This window comes from Xiphophorus couchianus, chromosome 12 (genome assembly GCF_001444195.1).
Source record: "Xiphophorus couchianus chromosome 12, X_couchianus-1.0, whole genome shotgun sequence".
Taxonomy (NCBI): domain Eukaryota; kingdom Metazoa; phylum Chordata; class Actinopteri; order Cyprinodontiformes; family Poeciliidae; genus Xiphophorus; species Xiphophorus couchianus.
The window spans coordinates 12,045,864-12,070,197 of NC_040239.1; the positions used below are offsets into that span (position 1 = coordinate 12,045,864).

Consider the following 24,334-nt stretch of genomic DNA (forward strand, 5'->3'; position numbering starts at 1 on the left):
GCCAGAAAAGAAACACAGTTACGTTCTATTTTTTTCCCCCACTGTTTGTTTAAATATGCTATGTATTTTAACATAGTAGAATGACATTTGTCCAGCACACTGTTGTGTGTAGCCCTTTTTTTTTAGTTTTTTTGTAAAATTATTTGTGGATTTATCTAGCCAGGTGTTTTATTTTAAAAGTAAAACAAAATTAATCTTTTAAAGAGAAAACGTTTTGCAGTCCCCCCAAAAAATCTACCAATTAAAATTTGTTTTCAGGAGCAGGGTATTAAAACATTAAAATTAGATTTTTTTTGCTATTCAATCATTTATTTCTGCTCTGTTGAGCTCCTCTATATTGCTTGATGTGTTGCATTTAGACATGTTAGCATCTTGCTACACACCCCAAGAGGTTGATAAATAGAAATTTCCACTTGCAGCTTTTTTTTTCATCGTTCATAGAACTAATTATGATTAGATCTATGCCAGGTTCTGCCAGGTTTTCTGTAGTGAGTGTGACTCTATCTTTATGTTTTTTTGCTATTTTTGTGTCATCATATGTAATTAATTACATATGTAATGAACTACATATGTAATTAATTACATATGTAATTACACCTGAGACACTCTGGTAGAGAGGGAAGCTTATCATTCAGCGTGAAAAATGCCACAATTTCTTTGTTTACCTTTCTATGTCTGTTCCCATCACAGTCTGTTATAGCATATTTCTTTTAACTTCTTAAAGTCTTTTGGTACATTGCAGTCTTTAATATGATGTTCACTATATATCCGTTAGTGTTAAGCTGTGATTTACACATCCAGTACACACACTCCACTCTCATCATCTTTTTCCTTGTCCCTCTCCCTCATGGGGCCTTTTTATTGGTGTCCCAGCACTGGTTTGAGCAGGGTTGTGGATGTCATTTACAGGACTACGGTAGGGCCCCTGCTGCATTATGCATGGAAGTGTCCCACTGGGGGAAAAATGGCCTACAGCCAACAACGATGGATTGAGGGATGAATAATGGATGGAGAGATGGAGCAGCAAGACACTATTGCAATCTGTTTCTTACTAAATTGAAGATTTGCCCTATCTCACACCTCTGAAGCTCAGGGCCAAGTTACCCGCTGTGAGTGTGAGCTGTGAAGTAGTAATATTTGAAAGTACAGGAGAGTTTTTATCAGTGTTATATTTTGTGTTTGAAAACCCACTGAGATTCTGCTATCAGAGGAATACCCATTGGCTATTTTTTCTCAGTTGATTTTCATCCAGCCAGTTATTCTGTGTTTCTGGACATGTAGTTTTAGCCTTAAGATCTGTGTTGCCCTTAACAGTAACTGGTGTTATGTTGAGGTCACGCAAATTGTATTAGAAATAGTTCATGTTCATAGTTCACCACCACAACATTTTGAGACAGAAGATGTAAATGGTATCAGGCTTACTGCTCTTATTGTGGGCGACCATCCCTGGATCCAGAGATCAGAGAATGGGCCATACAGATTTAAGTATAGCCATTCCCACTTAAATGTAAAATGAAAGTAAAACAAACAAAAAAAAAGAGACGACTCCAATAAGACTCTAATAAAAATGCACCATATGTAAAGGGAAAAATAGAGTGAATTATATAGCTTTAGTTGTTTTGGGAGTTAATTGTACCTGATTTAAAATGTAAAATAAAATGTCTTGTTACAATTAAACAACAATCATTCATCTTATCATGGAGCACTCTGTGCGTCATGAAGTTTTATAAAGCTGGTGACTGCTGCCAGTGAGCTGCTATTCATATTTTGTTGCTGTGGAGCTCATGCAGCTAAAATCTTTAGTGTCTTTACAATGTCCCTGTGAATTTATTGACCCTAAGCTCTATAAATTCACACATTACTTATTCTTTACTTATCCTTGATGCATATTCAGTTTCTACAGAGTTCTGATGCACAAGTGTCATACAGGTGAATCTAAGTTAAAGTCTGAATAAAAACATTGATTAAATGGATCTGTAATGTTTCTTAGGCTTCTGTAAAACTTTTTTTACCCTGTTGTAAATCTGCTTAACTCTATTACTTTGTATCTATGGTATTTTTACATGGAAGATAACTGAATGTGTCATTGAGGGTTTCAATTTGAAATGCACTAAAACACAAATTAAAGAAGCAAATGAAATCACAAAAATCAAATTCATAAATACAGACATGGATAGTTGTAACAAAAATTATTCCAAACTTTGACCTCTGGTAAGCTTTCTCAGAGAATCTAGCCCAAATATAAAATAGTAATAATAAATAATTATATTAATTAAGATATATGTCCATAATTAAGACGTAAATCCTCCTGTTGTTATATTATTTGGATATTTAATAAAATATGTAATTTCACAACTTATTGACCAATACATTTGCATTGCAGATTCATTAACTCAATAATTTTTTCTTATTGAGACAATATTTTCAGGTATATTTGCATAGAGTCTTTGAAAGAAAAAAATATATTTTTAAATATATTAGTGTGTTATATAAAAACAGAAATAAGAAAATAAATAGAGAGTGGTGTTAATTTGTTGAAACATGATATATGATCGTTTTCTCAAAGTTTCATTTAAATAAAGAGCTCAGAATGTATACAGTTTTAAAACACAACAATAGAATTTGATGTATGTCTTAAGGCTCAGAAAGCAAGTGCAAAGTGGAGAAGCAGCAATACAAAAAGTAAACAAGCTGCTGTCAGCAACAGAGTTGCAATATCAGGAAACTCAAACTTTATTTAAAGATTGCTTCAGTCACAGCTCCCTACAGCTCTCAAGGTCACCACGTATTTGTTCCGAAACTTTGAGTGAGCCTTAATGTGTGTGTAGTATAGGCATACCGACTGACACCAAGACAATGATTTGAACTGACAGCTACATTTTAAATGTACTGACACCCTTCAGCTGCCATTGGCTGTTGCCCAAATATTTAAGCTCAAAAATGGCATGCAGGCCTCTGACTGATTATTGGAGTTATCTGTAAAGATGTTTGCAAAACCTCCAAAATTATATATATATATATATATATATATATATATATTGCTGAGACCCAGGAATACATTTTTGGCCTCTGTGGAGGACATAGGATTTTTTGTTCATAACTCTGAAACCATACATGCCACTGTGTTAAATCCTGTTGGTCCTTAGAGAGGACATCCTGGGCCTCAAAATGTGTTCATATTTGCCACAATAGAGTCCCGATGTCCTCTCCAAAGGATATACTGTAAAAAATAAATAAAAACATGTTTTGAAGCTTTTTCAATTGTAGTGATGTTTTTTCACTCCAAAGAGTCATGTAGTGAAAAAAAAAAAAATCCAAAACTTTTTTTTTTCTGGGTCTCAGGAGGATAAATATATGCAGTTATTGATACATCTGCAGCACTTAAGACAAGCAGAGAGAAATCTCTGACTTTTTTTTTTTTTGCACAATCTCTGTTGATCACCCAGAGTCCTGGCATCCTTTTCTATGTTCTAGTCTCTTCAAAATAATTTCTGTTGGAATTATGTCAGGGGAGTGTGATGTTAAGAAAGAAGGATAAAATCAAAGATTTTACCACATGGTGTTATTCAGCTAAAATGTCTGATGATGTTTCTGTCCATTGTACTTGAGAGTGGACACCTCATCCACCTGGAGTATTTCTTGGTCAATGCTCAGTAGTCACATCTGACCAAAGTACAGAGTTCAACAAACCTTAGATTTACTTTTGTTTGTTGATTAAAAGACAGTGAAGAAAAACTGTTTAAAAAGAATCAAATTGGCAAATTCAACCTCAAAGATTGTGGTTTTCAAACCTGGTTGTATAGATTGATTTATAAAAGCACACAGACATTATTGATTGTTTATTAGGATAAGCGGATACAGAGATAGTGGTTATGTAATCAAGAAAAGCAGACACAGACAGTGGCTATATATGCATGGATCTGTAATGTTCGTCATGCATGTATCCCTGCCAGATCCCCGATGTCAGCTAACGCCAATCAGTGTGTCAGTGAACGTGAAAGATGCCGTTGTTATTCATCACCAGCGTGGTGGGATGACACGATTTGTCACTGTAGTGATGGATTCCGTCTCCCTCAGAGGAACATGCGCAAGCGGCGTCTCTGAAAAGCTGTCTTTGTGTTTCACACTCGCTACCTCGAACACACAGACGCACCCAGACACGCTGCTGAAACTGACAACAAAGAACTGCTTATCCAATTGTGCAGGGAGAAGATTACGCTTTCAGGAAAAAGAACTTATCAGACTAATGTTAGCATCTTGTACTCTAGTGAGAACCACTGTTTGTGTAATGAGGAAAAACAGGGAATTGGATCAGAGGTGCTGTCTTAGAAATAATACCCATAAGACTCTTTCTATGATGTTAACATGTCTCTAAATAACAAAAAACTCTAGCCTGCCTTTTGTCTGATGTAAGAGTCCTGAGGGAAATAAAGAGTAGTTGTGTTTCTCAGATGTCTGATTTTGTTTTTCTGTCCAAAACAGGTCAGCAGATCCATCCAGACCTGCCTTTTCTAATTTTTTTTTATTCTGTAATCAACTTATCTTGTCACTGGAATTAGGCGATGTCCAGGAAAAGAAGATGTTGATTTTTGCTTGATTACAGCTAATTATTTTATAGGTATAATTTATCAGTAATAAGAGCATTTAAGCTTAATTTGTTTACAGAGAGCATACTGAAATTTTACTAGTTGAGGTAAATTAAGATCTCAGGAGTTTGAAGTAGAAATGCATTAATTGTGAGGCCAATTTATGGTTCAGATTTTTATAAAGCTTTTCCATCCTGTAACCAATTTTAGCCAAAAGCGATTTCTGCAATATAAGAATATAAGAACTGCAATATAAGAACATATGTGACAGGCCATGACAATACCAGGAGTCTGTTTTGAGTTATTTAGATTCTAAAAGTGTGTATTCTAAACTTCCCAATGATGTCAAACACCAAAAAATAAATAAAAAAAATTTTATTTATTTACATTATTTTGCAACTATCTCACATGTCAGCGTTGACTGTAAACAGGTATGACTGGGAAGTTGTGTAGGCAAAAGTGAGCTTTAGTCTGGCTTGTCTAATTAGAAAAATATTCCAAAAGTTATCAAATTTTGTCTCATTTTCTAATAAGGATAGTTTGTCTTATGAACATTTGTCATGGAGTCATCTCTGAACCTGGAACTTAAATCTAAATAAACCATGCCTAAATACAACATATTAGATGGCGGAAAACAGCAGGCTCAGATCTGTGCATCTGTGGCGTGGTGCAGGATTGCTGGACAGGATACACGGGACACAGTAGAGCAGACTAAAAAGCACATGAGCAGCAAAAAGCAACAGTCTTTCAAATTTAACAATAAAACCTTTGAAACTCACCCCATGAAAAAAAAAAAAAAAAAAGAAAGAAGTACAGTGTTCCCACAGATATGAATGCTTTTGATCATATAAGTGGTCCTAGAGCGTTTTCTTTTCCCCAGTGTCCTTCTGGGGGTTGTTGTCATTTCCGAAGTAAGGGTTGTTAGCTTGAAGTTTCTTCCAATTATTGGAAGAAATTTGCTGCTGCACCAAAGTGTCCAAGTGGAGAATTTTCTTTTCTTCTCTTGTGACATTTCCACGTAAAGTTACAGATCTTCTCCAGCTCCGTCTTCAAATGTTGTGATAACAATGTTAAGTAGCCACGAGTTCCTTTTGAATGTGCAGCTTATTGGCTGAAACCAATAACAAAAAGTGTATGCATAGTTAAACAACAATGGTATATTAATCAGCTACGGGTTTCCATTTAGTTTAAATTATGACCCCCTCAAACTTTTGTTTAGCATGGCCTGGTGTTCATTGCTATGTTCTATATATTCAGAAATGTTCTAAGTTGTCTTCAGTACATTTTAACGTGTTTGTTGCTAGAGTTGGGTACAATACCCCTTTGAAGGGAAAAAAAACTTGCAGACTTACAGTTTGCCATACATTTTCTCACATGTCATGTCAGTGTTGTTTGTGACATTGAAGGTCAGGTGAGAGTGAAAAGGTCTTCAGAGAGTCTAGTGTTTTATATGAGCCTGCAAAATAGGAGGCCATTCATTTGCACCTCTTCCCCATTTTTTCAGTGAAGAATGGCCTCCTTCTCATGCACAGGTGCCCCCCTCATCCTCAGGGTCATCACAGCTTATTATGAAAGAAAGCAGGAAAAACTTTCTTGATAAATCTTCTAGCAAGATCTTGCTTTAACAGGTTTTCATGGTTATCAATGCTATTTGCACATTTCCAAGATAAAATCTCAAAATCTGGACTAATAACTAACAATGGCATTCATATGAGAAATGATATGAATGTTGAATTTTCTCTCAATTTCTTGCTTTATTCCAGATGTAGCACAGCCACTGTGGATTATCGTATATATTCTAAGTAATAAGTTCTACTTCTGTTGATTTCCAGACTTTTCATCTGATGCAATCAATGAAACTTTTCTGCAGCAAAAGCATTGGCTGCTACTACTTCTCATGAGTCCTTATATTTGTATTAATTACTATTTATTCTCAATCTAATGCTCCTTTTGCATTTTGGGTCTAGAAACTAAACAGCTACTTAACCTCTGACATTCACTATTGCTTGTCTGCCTGCTAGTACTTTGTTATAAGAACTGGTTAGCAAATCCCTTAAATCCTTTGGTGATGGATGTGCTTTAAATGCCTGTCTGTATGCTGTATTTAACGTCTGCCAAGTTTAGTTTCATAAAAATTAGACATAAAGGTGGGGTTTGAGCTAAGGAAGAATGCATTAAATGTTGGCTTAGATATGGATCACTGAGACCTGTCAGTCAGCACTTTTGCCTGTCGTGTTCCCAGCTTTGCAGAGCAGAAAGCACTTCACATATGCACATGATTTTTTAACCATATTTTAACTATTTGACAACTTAGCTAGTAATTACTATTTTTCCTGAGTGGTTCTACAATAAAGCGAACTAAGAATCAGTAGCATACTTGTTCTTTAAAATTAGTGGTAGACAATAATTAAAACGTCACAAGTGTTTATACCTGTTATGGTGCAAATTTAAATTGTATTACAACTTATAAATGTTTTTCTTTGGTAGATCTGAAGATAAAAATGAAAAGTTCTCCATTCAGAAAAACTTAACACAAAATATTTGAAGAATGGGGTGTGGTTCTTTACTAATCACTACAGTGCTTGCAGGCATGTAGCTGTGAAAACACTTTCACTGTCAATCCTAAGGTGTACTCGCTTAAATAGCGATAAGAATGTAAGAATATCTAACGGATTATTGTACATACAGACAGTATGAACACCCATGGATCTATCTCACATTTGGTTGATAATAATCTTAAACTTCAATATATATCTTATTGGATTTAATGTGATTGACCTACATGAGATAATGCATTACAAACAAAATTTTCTGTAGCTCCATTTAGTCGTACCTTGAAATAAAATCAAGCACAACCAATATCCTTTTGAAAATCCACCAATTTGTAGTCTGACTTGTACAATTACTATTATTTATGCACACCACAAATTTGGCCTCTGTAGTAGACTAGCAATAAGAGACTGTTAAAACAAAACCTTAAGAGGTCACAGCATATACTGTATATATATATTTCTTAATTCTCATAATTCAACAAGTCTCATAATTTTTAGATTTGTTTTTGCTTTCATTAATTTATCAGATTGAGAAGTTGGTCAGAGAAGATAAATGGAGCCAAATACAATTCAATCCTGGAAGAAAACCTATTTGATGATGAAAAAGGATTGAAACTGGGTGAAAGGTCACCGTCCAGCAGGACAACAACTCAAAGCATTCAGGCAGAGCTACAATGTATTGATTTAAATCGAAGATCAACAATTGCACAGACATTTTTTGTTCAATCTGTCTGAAAAGAATAGAATTTTTTGAAAAGAATAATAGGATAATATTTAGGTCTGTAGACGCACAAAGCTGGTAGAGACCTACCCCACTACTCTGTTTCTAATTGCCACAGAGTTCCTTACTGTAAAATAATGTTGCTAAATAGATGGGCAGGCCATAATTCTTAGATTTGTTTTTGTAAAATATTTTGAAAACTTTCCTATGTGTTACACGATCATAAACAAATCTATAAAATTACACTATTTATTGGTTTAGTTGACAAAATACACAAAAGTTTAACATGTACTAGTACATGTAGTGCAATGTAAAAGGCAGTCATTTCTCTCTAAAGCATTATTGCAGTTTCTAACTCTCCTTTTCACTATGTGACTCAGTGAAACCGATCTTTATGATTCTGGTATCTGACTAGCCTTCTATGCATGCAGACATAGTATGTTTTTCAAGGTAAATATTTTAAGTGCAGTACTTTTTAGAGTGCATGAAGGAGAAGGCAGCAGGTGAAATTGAAAACCACTTTAAATACACCCTGTAGTGTTAAACAAGCAAAACTAACGCTGCCCATAGTACATTGGCAAAATCAGCTTGTACAAAACAGTTAACTTTGGCATGAACGCCTGATGAGTAAGCTGACCATTTCTAAATATAATGTAGAGGATTGTGTAAAGAATGGGCAGCTTGCAGCTTCTGTTCTTGTTAGAACACACACGTGGATTTGTCTTGCATGACGTGCAAAGACTTAATTTACTGTAATCCTAGGTGTGGAACAGTAGCTCAAAGACGCTTGGAGGACGCATCATTATGTCCTTATCTGCCATTATGCCGTGTTTTTCCTTAACCAGTAATTTTGTTTGGCTTGTTTTTTCCTCATACTTCCTTAATGTCCTCAATCTTGACACATTTAATTCTCAGATTTCATGTCCTTTGTGTTCTACAGCCCCCATATAATTTTCCTGTCCCAGAGTGTGTTGTGCAAGGAATGTCCTGGTTCTGGACTGAACAGACTGACTCTGAGTGGATCCAGGATTTGCCACGAGATTGCCCACTCCTGGTTTGGCCTGGTTATTGGAGCCAGAGACTGGACAGAAGAATGGATCAGTGAAGGCTTTGCTACTTTCCTGGAGGACATTATATGGGCCCAAGCACAACAAGTACTTGTTCCTAAAAATGAATATGTTCTGTTGTTTCAATTTTATTCTCCATTTTCACATACTTTTGAAGGTGTTTTTTTTAAAAACTAGTAATAAATTAAGTCTGTAATGTTCAATTGTGTTCAAATTTAAATTTAAATTGATGTATTAGATTTTTTAAAAGTAGGATGCTGTAAAGAGGCTGCAAGCAGTGAGTATCCCCTCTTTAGTAGCTATAGGTGTCAAATTACATCACTTTATCAAAACATGTTATTTCTCACTTACAAATCAGAGTAGGGCAAATTCTTTCAGGGATTTTTCGATTTTATAACAGCTTCAGTCTCATTTGCAGTTGATTTTGGAAAAACAGATGCTTTCATCAAAGATTTCTTTTCACATCTGTGGTTTGAAAGCATCTTGAATATACCATAGTAAAACACTTATCAGCTATGTCACAAGGAAATGGTGTGTAAAAGAAGGGACCAAAGTCCTGAAATGGCTGAAAGTCAAAGGAGCTTGCCAAGAAACATGAAGGAGGAAGAGATTTCCAAATCCAACTACAAAATAAATCAACTAACATAACACCTACAGAGTTGGACAGCAACAACCCCTCAAAAATATATATTTTAGAAAACAGTCCAAAAAACAGGAAGTGCATTTCCCATGCACTTCAGTTTTAATGAGAGATGGGGTATGCATGCGAACCCAATCTCTGCATGCACGTTCTGATAGAAATGTTTTTCTTTTCTTCTCTTGTTCCCTTTTTAATCCTATCACTAAGTATGCTAAGTAAATTTGGCCTTGTGAAATAATTCTGACCAATTGACACGTTTAGTATTGGAAACACTTTTTTAATGTTTCCAATACTACATGTATATGCAGTATTGGAAATATTTCAGTCTGGTACATATCTGATGTTTATGGGGTTTCTTTCGAGGGGGAATCTTAATATTTGTCAGCTTCTGACATGTTCTTTATTCTCTCCATTTTCTCTGCAGCTGTCTTCACAACAGACTGCAGAGCAATTTGACCTGAAGGCGTTGTTGAGGTGGAGGCGACTTTCAGATGAGTTGCAGAACTCAAATGAAGAACTTCAAATTCTTCGGTGTGTACCTCTATTTATCACTGGTCTGCTGCTTTATGAAGGAATTAGGAAATATTAGTACTAAATAAAAGCTTATATGCTTTTATTTTTTTTAGATGTACATTTACTTGACCACACACACACACACACGAGTAATGTGTAAAGTACATGTTGCAGTAGCTTACTCTTACACAGTCAGGGTAACTGGGCTCAATGTGCTATATTTTCTTTGTTAAAACCTTAAACAAGAAGGAAAAAGTCTAAGGTGAGAGAAGACTTGTCTGTGTTCTGTATTTTGTGTGTGTGCGTGTAGGGGTGTGTGTCCAAGTGTAAACTGTATGCATTCCAGGGGAACAGGTGTGGCAAGAAAATATATTGAGGTGCGGTGTACCATCATGTCTCAGAAAACTCAACAAATGGAGACACCAGGCATGCACTAACTCTTCATCTCATCCTGACAATGTGGGACCCACACCCTGTTTGTTTTTATCCTGAGTGGAAGGAAATTGTCATCGGGTATTATAGCTGTGAAACGCCCTTCTAGAGTTAACTTTTTAAATATCTATAAATACACATATGAACGTTTTAGATGTTGAATAAAAAACCTTGGAGATGGAGGAGCTCTTGTGTTTATAATGAAGTTATAAACATTCACGCTTGTAAGAAGCAGTAGAAAGTGTAAGAGAATGCGTATTATTGATTTCATTGTACTTTTCTGTGGAGCTTACTTCTGATTGTATCACCTTAATTAGAAATGTCGTCATGCAATAGAATAACCTTAACCAGAAATCAAATTAACTGTCTCTGAACAGTGAAAAGTGCATGGGCAATTTTTTAATTATCATTTTACTTATAAAAGGTTTGCGTCAATCAACGCGGACTCTGTGGAAATCACAAGCTTTTTTTATTCCTAAATTATTATAAGATTCAATGACTAATATGGTAACTAACTACTGTCATGAAGGTTTTCAGAGAATAGCTTGAAGTGCGTAGAAATACACAATCACAAAATGATTAGCACCCTTAGTAAAGAATTTTGAAAAAGCCTTAATATGAATACCACATAATACCATCTTAATTAAAAAACACTTTTAAAACAACAATACAAGCTGAACAGAGTCAAAAGAATTGCTTGTTTTATTGCAGCAGCATACTCACATCTTTAATACATTATTTATTATGTTAATTTATTTCATGCATTCACTGTTTATTCCATGTTAGATAAAGTACAATTTCATATCAAGCTATTGTAACTGTAATTCAAACTTTTTTAAGTTTAAGCAAGTAGAAACATTTTTATTATAAATTATCTCTTAAATTGGAAGCACAAGAGAAAATTAATTATTTTAGTAAGACAGATACACATTGACCTTTGCAAGTCGGTAAATGACTACAAGAGAATGTCTTCTCATTTAAACATCTCCATCTCTACAATCATAACCACTATTTATAAAATTTTAAATAACAAAAACTGTGACAGGTGAGATTTATCTTTCTAATCACAGTGAGCAGGATGGTAAGAGGTAAAAATATCCCAAAGCTCATGTCTTTGGAACATCATATCTCAGTACAACTCATATTTTAAAAGTTATTGTACACCTCTTCATCAGAGTTGCCAATAATATTGGAGGGTACCATACATTATCCTCCAGCAACATATTTGCACATTCATTGAACAATTTGAGATTTGCTTTCTGAGATAAATGCTCAAACCTGTAAAAAACATTTGAAATATTTGTCCTTTGTTATTTTGCTTAGCAATAGAAAACCAGTAGGTAATATGTAGTGTATATAGACCAGAAAGGAGCAACTTACAGTTTGAACAAGTTGGGAATCAGTATTAAGAACTGGTTAGGTAAAATTATGTAGCCTAACATAACATTTGCCCAATAGCAAATGTTACAGCCATGTTTGCAAATTTCTAGCCTGCAGTTCATGTCTAAAGTATGCTACTGGTTTAATCTTCAAAGGTAAACGATGTTTCAATAAAACAACTAAATATATGATCAAAAGCTCCCTCTGTCTGCCTACAAGGGTGTTCCTCTACAAGGCAGACATATGATTAAGTTGGATTAGGTTTTTTGTTTCCTGCAGTATTAAATCATTGTTACTTAAGTTGCTGTCACACTGCTTCTTATCTTTCCAGGTATGTTGTTTCATCATTAGAAACAGAGCACATTTTATAAAACATCAAGTTCAATGTGAAGTATTTGTCATGTTTATAATTTCCCACAGTTTTACATAGTAGATGCACATTCAACATTCTAATGGGTGGAAATCAGTGCAGACAGGCCACCTGTATTGTGTTGCATTACATTAAGTCATATTATTGGGTTGTTGATCTGACATTTGAATAGCTTATTTATACATTTTGCCACAGTGTTGTATACATACTGTATATGTGCATTCTATGGTACATATGGAATGTCTAAGTTGCAGCATACATGAGAGATTTGCAGGGATCATTTTCAAATGACTACTAAGGAAAGTAGAGGGGCTTACCATCTTTGATACTTCTGCATAGCTCTCTAAAGAGCCCAAATTGTTCTTGGCAGAGTTAGATTGAACTGCTGAGTTACGTCTGATCTGGCGGATTGATACAGTCAGCAGCTTCAAGGAATGTTTCGTTCTTCCTGCCTGTTTGACTTAGATGTGTTGAAGCAAATACGTGTCTAATAGTTGCAAGGCATCAGCCCTCCAGGACTGGAAGTAAAGACCCCTGCCATAGTCTGTTAATATCTGTGAGAATATCGTTGCTTCACAATAATATGATTACTTTTGTGTTGTTGATAAATTTGCCAAAGTACTCCATCTATGCTTGACTACTATGCCAGTCACCACTCCGATTAATTATTTAATTTTCCAAAAAGTAATTTTTAGTTAACATTTTTCTATTACATTAACTATTATTTCTTATTTGTAAAATTACTGATAATACGTCACTGAAATTCACTCCAAGCTAATCCTTTAAATCTGAATACTTTAATATGTAACTGAACTGCAGTCTGAAATAACATAGGTTGATGGTATTCAAATGTTTTGTGAAAAGTGCAGCAGTTTAGTGTCCCATCAAAACAATATGAGTAATTGTTATATATACTGTATATATATCAGAACCCTCACGTTACCTGATATTTTTTAACAAAGGTTGAAACACAAAGGAAGCATCTTTAGTTTCACTTAATGTGTTTTTTTTCTACTCTTATCAGCATGTAGATTTATGCATTTTTGAAAATATGACGCAATGAAGTATGATTATGCAATAAGATACTGACAAAATTGATAGTGTGATAATATTGGAAAAAGTATTGGGTCACCCTTCCTTTTATTGATCTCACATTACAACCTCTTCAACGGCCACAAATAGTGCCAGTTTCCTCATAGTCAAAGGCAACAGACCTTCAAACTTCATATGGTGCATGGAGCATCATGGAGTAAGTTTACATGGCTGAGCAGCTCTATCCAAACCTTCCATTGCCAAATTTAATGCAAAGTACCAGATGCAGTTGCTACCAATACAGTCCGGAGCAGTGTGAATGTGTTCTCTGAAGTGGCAAATCGTACTTCTTTTTTAATTAGTTTGATGAATCCCTCTAGGTTTGGCAGTTTCCAAGAAGAAAGCAATGTCCTGACTGTATTGTCTAAAGTGTAATGTTTGGTGTAATGTAGGGTGTTTTTCAGGAGTTAATCTTGGCCCCTTAGCTGTTAATGCTTCATGATACCAAGAAATTTTGGAACCTTTCATGCTTCTCACTGTTAGAACAGTTTGGAGATGACCTATTTAGTTTCACTAGTGCAGAGGTTTCCAAACTTGGTCATCAAGTACCCCTGACCTGCTTGTTTTAGATGCGTCTCTGTTCCAACACACTTGATTCAAATGATTGTATGACTTCCTCTGCAGACACCAAATGCTACAGAAGCCTATTAATCACTCGTTCATTTAAGTCAGATGCTTGGAAGCAAGGAGACACCTAAAATATGCAGGGCAGGGCTACTTTAAGACCAGGTTTGGGAACCAGTGCACCAGTGCACCCAGCACATAAATAAATGACATGGATGAGCAAGTTTGGTGTGGAAGAATCTGAATGGTCTACACAGAGTCCTGACCTCAAGCCAGTGGAACACCGTTTTTGGATGAATTAGAGTCAAGACTGTATTCTTTCTTCTCCAATGTCAATGTCTGACCTCACAGATGCTTATCTGTAACAATCATCAGATATTCCCATAAACATACTCTTAAACCTTGTAGACAACCTTCCCTGAAATGTTGACGTTGCTATTGCAGTAGAGGCTTGAGTCACTAGAGTTCATGTGTGAGTAAAGCCTTACACTTCTAGAAATAGTGTCTGATATTTTTGTAAAACGTTCTTCAGTGACATCCAATAACAATTTTTTATGATTTCCGTGAACTTTCCTTGAAAACTACAACACCATGAGGTCCTAGTCAGATGGACAAAATGCTAAATTTATTTGTCCAATTAATTGCTTTACAGTCTGCAGGTCAGTTGAGAATGTGCTCACATTATTTTGTTCACGTAAAAAGAACACTTTGAATAATAAAAGAAAAATCTCTGAATATTTACTGTGGATGTAATCATTATCCCAATAACTGCTACCAAATTACATTGGGTTCCTTCCAGGAACGCCTCATTAGAATCATAAAGACAATAGAAGGACATTAACATCCCAGGAATACATTTTGCCATTTTAATTAAAGATTTATAGGATAACTAACACATTGCAGACTCTGTCTGATGGATTGGATAACAGTAATAAGTTTTGCCTTGTGCTTGTGGATGTACATGAAATATTATTCTCTCCTTTGTTGAACAATAGGTGGAGTGTTGCCATAGTGAGAAGAGTTGTAATTAGTCTGTGAAAAATGTTTCATGTCAGAGAAACACCCATGTAAAAGAACAGTTTTTTTTTCTTTCCAAAAAAAGCACCAGGTGAGCAGCGTTACTTCGACTTTCAATGATCATACTGATATGGCCAATCAGTGCAGACAGAGATGAAGAGCACCATCCTCTAAACTCACCAGGAAAACAGACAAAAGCTAGATGACAGGTTGTTCTTTTCAAGTTCAGTAGGTCACAATCGACAGCCTATGATCCAGCAGGGGCCCCAGTGGCCAGTGTTTATCAGACCATTTCAGATGAGTTATATTTAGGGCAGCCCGGGCCAGACGCCATTCTCCCTGCTGATTTACTGGGCTGCTAGAAGCGCTGCTCTACCTTATCCGGTTTCCACAGTCAACCCAGTGTAATTTGTCAGGATATGGCTCGCGGAGCTATAAACCTCTTTGTGTTTGTGTGCGAGTGTGTGCGTTTGACATTAGGTTTTGTCAGTAATAGCTCCAGATTTCCTTTCTCGCTCGTTCTCTCCTTCCCCAAACTCAGCCCCACCCACGTGCATGCAGAACAACAAATGCACAGACAGCCTTCCCCTTTTGCACACATGAACTACAAGTCAGATATGAGCCCTGCTTATTCAGAAATACATTGATGGATTGTGAGTTGTTCAATGCAGCGATTGTTTTTTCAACCTGAAGCTTTAGCTAATCCTATGTGTCAAAAAGAGGCAGAAAGTGAGGGATTTACACGTCTATGGAGTCAATTTGTGTTATCCACCAGTGACAGATCAACATTTTTCTCCTGTGTAATGTGCACACACAGTGGACCTGTTTTTTCTAGAAATGCATGTCCTGTCACTGCTTTTTTTTCTTTAGCCAAAGTCCATCTTTTTTCTCTGCCTGACACACAGATATACACGCCCACACACACGCGCACACACGCTCACCCATGAATAAAGGATCCCCTGTTGTCTATAAATGAGCCCATGTTATCTTATCATCACTAACAGACTGATATGGGCATTTAGAGCTGGGAACTGAACAGAAAGGAAGTAAAAAAATACAAGTGTGTCTTGACAAATTGGAATCATCTAAAAGGTGCTTTTATTTCAGTAATTCAATTCAAACAGTGAAACCCATTTACAGATTCATCACACAATGAGATGTGAGAGATTTAATGTTAATTTTGGTGATTACTGTATGTTAATACAAAATGAAAAAGGACTTTTAATACAGAAATGTTGGCCTGCAAAAAAGTCAATTTACTGTGTAGTAAATGCATTCAGTACTTGGTTGGGGCTCCTTTGGCATAAATTACTGCATCAGTGCAGCATGGTATGAAGGTTATCAGACTGTGGATCTGCTGAAGTGTTAAGAAGTCCAGGGTGCTTTCATAGCAGCCTTCATCTCATCTGCATTGTTTAGTCTCTTGCCTCTAATTGATCTCGACTGTATTGCACAGCGATGTCATGGGCATTAAAACAGGTTTTGATACTTTTGGCAGTGTGGGCAGACACAAAATCCTGCTGTAAACTTAAATTGGCATCTTATTAAGCTTGTAAACCAAGGCAGACGGCCATGGTGACTTTAGGCTAAATACAGTGAACCAACACCAGGTGATTACGTGGGTCCCCAAATCATCACAGATTGAGGATATTTCACACTGAACCTTGTGAAACTTTTATTCTGTGCTTCTCCCTTTTTCCTTCAGTCTCTGAGATCTTAAGTTTGAAAGGAAATTCAATTTTACATTCATTTGGAAAGAGGATTTTGAACTACTGATATGTAGTCTACCTAGTTCCTTTTCTCCTCAGCCCAGGTATGACCATCCTATCTTTGTCTGCAACTTAGGATTGATATATTTCTATGCTGCTGTTCTGTAAGCTCTGAGTCCAGCTTCAGTCCAAACCTTGTGAATGTCTTCAAACTCTCAAATGAGCTTAGCTTCACAATCCTCTCAACGCTGTGGTTGTCATAGTTGCTTCTGCACCTTTTCTACCATACTATTTTTTTTCCCCAATAAACTTTCCCAAAAAAAAAACAGTCAGCTTCTTTAACAGTGCCGTTCTGTGGCTCACCCTCCTTGTAGACGTCTGCAGTCAGGAGTCAGCAGTCTTCAACATGATTGTAATGGGTATATTATAGTCATAACATAAAATGTCTGAATTAAATGTCTTTTTTTGTCCTGGCATACTATTGTAATTTCTGAGGAATTTACTTTGGGGTTTTCTTTATCTGTAGGCTATAATGATCAAAATTAACAGAAATTACCTGAAATATATGTCATAAATATGTGTCATAAATCTATATATAGTTTCCCTTTTTGAACCTATTACCAAAATATATTCACTTTCATGAGAATTCAGGATACTAAGATATATCTGTATTGTTGGTAAGTAAAATATGAAAACACTCAAGTGGTTCAGTCATTTTTAAGGTAATTCAGTTCACCTTAGGCTGAGAATATTAGTGCAAACTTTAAAGGAAAATTGGTACAATTTCCCCAAAGTCTCATCTTGAGTAGAAATACATCCTCTGATGCATGATGAAAGCTGTTGTAAGTGTCCAGTCAAATTTAGAAATTCCAGGAAGCTGATGACTTCCTCTCTGTCTGTTTAGCAAACCAAACATTCCTGTCTCTCTCCTGTCCTCGATTTCTCTCTCACCACTTGCTCCTTCTGCCAGCCGTTGTAATCTACTTCATCTCCACCCATACCCCACTCTTCTGCTCATTATGTGGGAGAGACAGATGAAAAGTTTGACTGTTGACTCATTCCTCACACCCGAAGCAATACCTGGTTTATTTGAATCTCTGATTTGCGTGGTTGATCTCATTGCTCATCTGTTTTTGTGCATGCGTCCGCCTGGTCTTGTCATGAAGCGCTCCTGTAGAAAATGCTAGGCAGTGATGAAGGGGGTATTGATCGCTGAGCCAGGCGCCTGCTGTATCGACTCGGTGGGAAGGTGATCCTTCAAGGCCTTCCTATTGGCACACGGAGTTAATCTGCTCATTCTGATCAATACCAGCTAACTGAAACTATCACTGCACGTCGTCCCATGTCAGGGTTTTGTTTGGCCATTTCTTTATTGGTTTTATGTGTGTTTGTTGGTGTGTTTATGGAGGTTTAAGGCATAATTTGTGCCTAGGTGACATAAAATGTAACATGTAGAGTTCTGGTAGTCAGGGGTGCTTTATTTGTGGAAGTGTTATATGTTTGCATCGTGACTCATAGGTAGTAAAGTCCGAGTGCAACATTGTGAGGTCATATAAAGTCTATAGTACTCCATTATAAATCTGAAGCTTGAGTTCCTGCCTGCCTTAGGCGATGCACAGCAACTGGGCAATCTCTTCGTTCACAAGTGAGAGATTGCCTGACTGGGTGGATTTAGTGATGCTGACAATGAAGTCTTGATATGTAGAAACTGTGGTTTTCCTGCTTCTGAAATGTCACTAATATTAGTGTAATATATACTTTCTGTCCATAGAGTCTTTGTTTTTATCTTCTATTTTGTTTGTGCATTGTTTTTTCTTGATTTCTTCCCACTACTCAATGATTGCTAGTGATGTTCATAGGTAACATCACTATGGATTTATTTATGGATTTATCAATAAGTTTGAATTTATGGGTAAATCCATAAATTCAAATGGTTCAATTCAAACAACACATCACATTTGAGATGCAAAAGCTTTTATTTATTTTTTTTAATTTATCACAAATATTTCTAGAAAACTTCTCAAACACATGGCCTTTAATATAAGGTTCTTTGCCTGAATCCTCATAACCATTTTTTCATCGAAGATGGTCAAATCAATACATAAAAAGCAAACAAATAGAAAATATGGGTGAAAACATAAAAATGTGTAGCTTGAATAAACAATGTAACCATTGTGTGACAATGTGTAACAATGCAACTCCAGTACATTGTTAACCAGAACATTTCAATGTCCCCTTAAAACAGTATCTACATTGTTACACAGGAGAGTTGAAAGTTATGTATTTAAAACTTTTGTGGGATTTTGTTTTATACTCTTACTTGTTTGTTTTCCTGTAGACCGAACATGGAAAGAACTGGTCAAGTCAGTGACTCTGGCTCCTCCACAATCAAACATGCGCTTAACCCCGATAAAACCTTCATGCAAGTCCACTATCTCAAGGTAAGAGACTAATGTGTTAAAGACAGGAAGGAAATAAGGAAATAGAATCAGAGGTATACAGAGGAAAAATATATAAAGTACTGGAACTGCATCGTTGGCATATTAAATGATAAGAGTGATTCTATATTGTCCTTTCAATTGTCCTGCCAAAAAGCTTCAGTGTGCTTGGACCTGCTATTGAGTTTGTTTGTGTTTCTGTGATGAATCATGTTTTGTTCCCTGCCTAGGGCTACTTCCTTCTCAGGTTCTTGGCCAGTGAAGTTGGGGACCAGCACTTAATTGACTTCTTCAGATTATTTGTAAAGAAATACCATGGACAACTTGTTTTGTCTCAGGTGAGACCAAAGTACTTTAGAGAAATATTTTTGTCTGCTAGTATTGATGTTTTGCAAAGTTGTGATTTTGCTTTAACACCTCCCATTGGTTAAAAAATAAAAAAGCAATTTAAAGAAAATAATTTAAAAAATTGCATATGCACGCTCTGTTGGATTTCAGTCAAAAACCCTATTCTCTTTCAACAAGTGATGATATTGTCAATGTTAATCTACATTGAGACAGATGGAGAAAAACCCATGAAAATATCTCTAATTTTTCCATTTGCAAAATGGACCAATGCCTTGATGTGGCATATATATGTCTTTTTTTATTTTTCAATATTAGTGGTTGCAGCTTAGATTCAGGTGCACTCAATAGTCTAGAAATTATGGTACATACGGTTATAAAGAAACCACAATATGAGTCATTTTCAGGTGTTATTTTCACACAATACACAAATACATGATGAGTATTTCCACTGACTTTCAATTTGTATGAATGAAATAGTAATTGGTGTCAGAGAAAACTCAAGATACAATTACTCTGGGAGAAGCTTAAGCCCATCACCCCTTTAGTCATGCTTAGAATCTTCTTTAGCGTTATGATACCAGCAATATTGCTGCCTGTTGACACAACTTTTGTATTACAGCACCTTTCATTTTAACCTTACCACCCTTGAAAATTCTAATAAAAACACTTAAAATGGAAGAAAAAATATTACTCTATATTTAAAATAACATTTTAAGTCATGCAGCCAATTGAAGACCAATTTTAATGTTTAGCATTCAGCTCCGTGTATGAGCAGATATACAGACGTTTATCCTGCTGACACCAGCACCTGAACAATAACACCTGTATGTGTGCATATGTATGCATGTGATTCATTCCACCTGGCTCCTGCATCTGCAGTGGCAGATTGAATCTTCTCAGTAAATAATGGATGTAACATAAACATGGTCTGACCTTGCACACTTGACTTAACATCAGGTATGCCTTGCTGTCTCTTACACTCTTCCTCCCACATCTCACTTTATGCCTCTGATTTCTCCTCGTCGCTTTGGGTTTTTTTTCCTAACAGGATTTCCTGCAAATGTTCCTGATTACCTTCCCACACATAGAGAGGTATGTAAGTGGCAGCAATTACTGTTTAATTCATGAATTATATGACGCTCTGAATCCATTCACTTGCATTTAAGTAAGGGATTTCCATTCCAGTCAAATAGCAGAAACCTTTAATAATCTTTTCTTTTTTCCCAAAAGTAGCTTAAGCATTTTAGTCTTGGATGATGGTGTTAGCTTAATGTGAAATAGGCAAGCTTCTGTTGATTTACTCTCTGTGGAGGTCCTGGTGTGGAAACAATCAGTCTAATAAAGCTCCAAACACCAATCTGGTTAACTGAACCAGATTGGTGGTATGAGAGTCTCATCCACTCTCATATTAATTGAAGTGTAAAAGGATAACTGCTCCTCCTGCTCTCCTTCTCTCTCATTTTTTCTCTCCCTCTCTGCTTTATCATTCAATTCACCATCTTTTCTGATTGCCTCATTAACCTCTTCCTGTATCTTCTAGTTTCTCATTCTGTATTTCACATTAGCTCTCCCAACCTTCAAACTTTCTGTTTCAAGCTCTATTTTGCCTCACCTTTTGTCTGCTATGAATCTTGTCTTCTTGCCTTCTCTGTCAGGTGGAGGTTGCTGCTGGACCAGCCAGTAATTGATTGAATTAGACAGAGAGAGTTGGGCACAGTCAATATTTGGATGTGATCCCTCTGTCTGTAAACAACACAAAAAGACAAGAAGGATTTAGGATCAAAGTACCGTTGTTGAGGGTCGTAGCTGCTTTTTGCATGCTCATGCATTACTGGATAAAATAATCAAGACATAATCAATATAGGATTATGCAAATCTATACAAAAGATAGCTTTTTCCTGAGATCTCCATCCTATGTAAACTCATTCTCTGTTAGTTACCAAATAATAATCTGGAAACTGCAATAAAATTACCTCTCAGGTACATGAAATATGGCTAAATTTGAGCCTTAATTGCTCCTGTGAGACCAAAAGCTTATGTCTCAATACTTCTATTATGAACCAACTCGTCTTGCCAAAACCTAAGAAGCCTGTAATGTTTATGCAGATTGGAACATTGTATGCTCATTGTACACCTCTGAATATGGATTTACTAATGATCATTAAAAGCCATATATAATCATTTTTTAATAAATTTTCCTTCTCAGCTGTGCTTAGACTTATTGCCCATATTAGTCAGAGGAGGCAATAAGGGGGGAAATTACCACAAAGCAGCTGGTAATGCCAAGGAAAATTGCTAGAGTCATGATGTTACATACAGGACACCAAACTCTGGCATCAATGATTAACACAGCGGCTACCCAAGAAGAAAGTAGTGATAACAAATTCTCTTTCTGGAATGTGAGTTTTTAAGGGGAGGACTTATCTTTTGACTTCCCTGGAAAGGAGGATGAAGTCAGGGGAAATGTTTTCTTTGAGGCAGTGGCTGGGAGGCCAAACAGTCTGACACCATATCCGTGGAAATAAAAGTGCTTTTTGTCAAGCCTACTACCTGTTATTTGCCGCAGCCTTTAGATAGTCGTTTTAATTTATGATCCAGTTTTAGCCAGCATTGCCGTTCATGAGCATTTGCCAGTGCTCTTTTTTTTCTTAATGCTAAAGATGCGACTTAGTGGTTTAGGAAATGTGTAAAAAAAATATTGTAGCTGCAGTGAATGGAAACATCTTGTATACATCTATACATCTTGTATAGAAAGACGAAAAGTCTCGTCTTTCTAGATATCATCAGTCTGTGTTTTAATCCTCACAGTTTATCTGCACTATGATAATGTAGCTGTCCAAAATGGACATCTTATGTCATACTGCTAAGACACAAAAATGACACTTCAAGTTAACTTGAGAAAAAAATTATCTGGAATGTGTTTTAAAATTATTCTTTGAATTTAAAAAACAATCTTGAAAATCTTGAATATAATTTATTTGACTTTATTGTGCTTTCAGAATCTAAAATGTTATATTCATCATGTAAATTACCAAACATTATCATCATTAGTCTGCATTGTTATCGAAATAACTAAAAAATACAAAATAAAAGTCAGCCTTTGTTAGTGAGCAAAGAGTAAAGCCTGGTCCCTACTAAGTGCCTTTATTTTTAACCACACTAACTGATTTGTCTGTTGACCCCTTGTCCCTGTTTAGACATATTTACAACCCTCACTGACATGCGTTTGGTTTGCTTGCTAGTATTACTTTTTGCATAAATTCACACAGCATAACTGACATTTAACGAACCTTACTGCAGTTTAAATTTGAATCTGGGAGATGGGATTTTCAAGTAGCTAAACTGAAAATTAACACAAGAAAAAGGAAGATTGTTTTTATCTCTGTCTGCAAAAACTACCTCTTTAAATTAATATTGAAGCACTATTTAATGTCTAATTCTGTGAACAGTAAAAAAAAAGCTATTTTGAGGAAGGTCCTATTGGAATATATTTGGCAAATGTATAAAAACCAGTAATTGAGCCTCTGTTAGGGGAGCATAGCTGTAAAAATAAAGATGGAAATGAGAACATTTCATTTAAAAAATTGCCTCTTTAATGGACTGAATCTCAGGGCACACAGTAAAAGCTTTTTTGCGAGAGAGTGGAGTTTTATTTTTTTAAACACAGCCAGAAAGATTAATAGTGTGGTGAAGGGTATGCCGTATGGTTACTCTTCTACTCTGCGTGTGCTTTAGAGTTTGCATACCTACTGCTGACTGCTTGTGGAATGTTTGTTTGCACACACATTTGTCTTTGCATGTCTCTTCGGTCACTCTGGCAGTTCTGTCTGAGACAGTTTTCATGCACTAAACATACTTTGTCTCATAGACACAGCTACACTTTTTCATACAAATGTTTGTCTGCATGACATGCATACGTCTAAATCCAATTCATTGTCTGTACATGTCTGTTTACTCTCTCTTGTATAGGAAGACGGGTGTGTCCCAAACTCAAGCCTGCCAGAACCCTTTCAGCATTTTCTCAGAGACGTGATTTTTAAAAGGGTTTCTTGGGCAATAACAATTATCACTGTAATAATAGGAATAAAACTAACACTTGTGCCATTGTGTTCCAGAAAGGGCCTCACCCTCAGTGCTATTTACGCCGACTGGCTTGATCGACCGGGAATTCCAGAGGTATGAGAAGTCTTTGCAATCTGCCTTTTTAATGAATGAAAGTGTAAATTTCTAAATGAGGCTTCTGCTTTGAGAATTTACTGTATAACCTTTATGTGCCATAGCAGAACTGGCAGGACTTTAAAGGCAGTTTCCCAAAAATTATAGTTCTTCATTTTAAATCAGTGATTTTTCTTTTTTTTTTTTTTGCTTTGCCTCACTTCTTTAGTACTGTTGATGCAAACATGCCATACAACTAGATAAGGAAAGACATAACACTTGAGGATATCTTTTGAACATCTCTAAACATCTGTGTAATACAACTCTCATAATCAAAATGATGTCCCCTATAAGATGTAAATAACTAGATAAATACTCCAGCTTAAATGTGGTGTGACTGTTTGCCAGAAGGGATTGAACAACTGCTTGATGATGATTGCTTTCCTGCTAAAAGCTTTTCCTGGCAACTGAGGCATAAAATGGAAAAAAATATGTATCTGGATATTTATCTAGAGATATAAATATCTAGATCACTTTGTCAATTAAATTTTAGGTCAATTTCCAGTTCTTTGCAGTACTGTGACAAAGTACTTTTGTTTCTTTTGTTTTATTTTTCTGTCACTCCTAAATGTTTCAGATTAGACATAAATAACTGAATACAAAATGCCATTTTCAACTCATAATTTTATTTATTTATTTATTTAAGAGGGTAACTATCCAAACCAGCCTGGCTCTATGAGAAGAATTATT

The 24,334-nt window shown here is 35.9% G+C and overlaps 1 protein-coding gene across 5 annotated transcripts in view; it reads left to right on the top strand.

Annotated features, from left to right (window-relative positions):
* Positions 1–24,334, top strand: part of aopep (aminopeptidase O (putative)) — a 94,656-nt gene that overhangs the window by 21,595 nt on the left and 48,727 nt on the right. For all 5 annotated transcript variants that reach the window (XM_028033892.1, XM_028033890.1, XM_028033891.1 and 2 more), the window contains 6 exons: positions 8,800–9,013; positions 9,991–10,097; positions 18,982–19,084; positions 19,312–19,419; positions 20,478–20,521; positions 23,545–23,605. In XM_028033892.1, the coding sequence (XP_027889693.1) occupies positions 8,800–9,013; positions 9,991–10,097; positions 18,982–19,084; positions 19,312–19,419; positions 20,478–20,521; positions 23,545–23,605 (637 nt within the window). The remainder of the gene's footprint in view (positions 1–8,799; positions 9,014–9,990; positions 10,098–18,981; positions 19,085–19,311; positions 19,420–20,477; positions 20,522–23,544; positions 23,606–24,334) is intronic.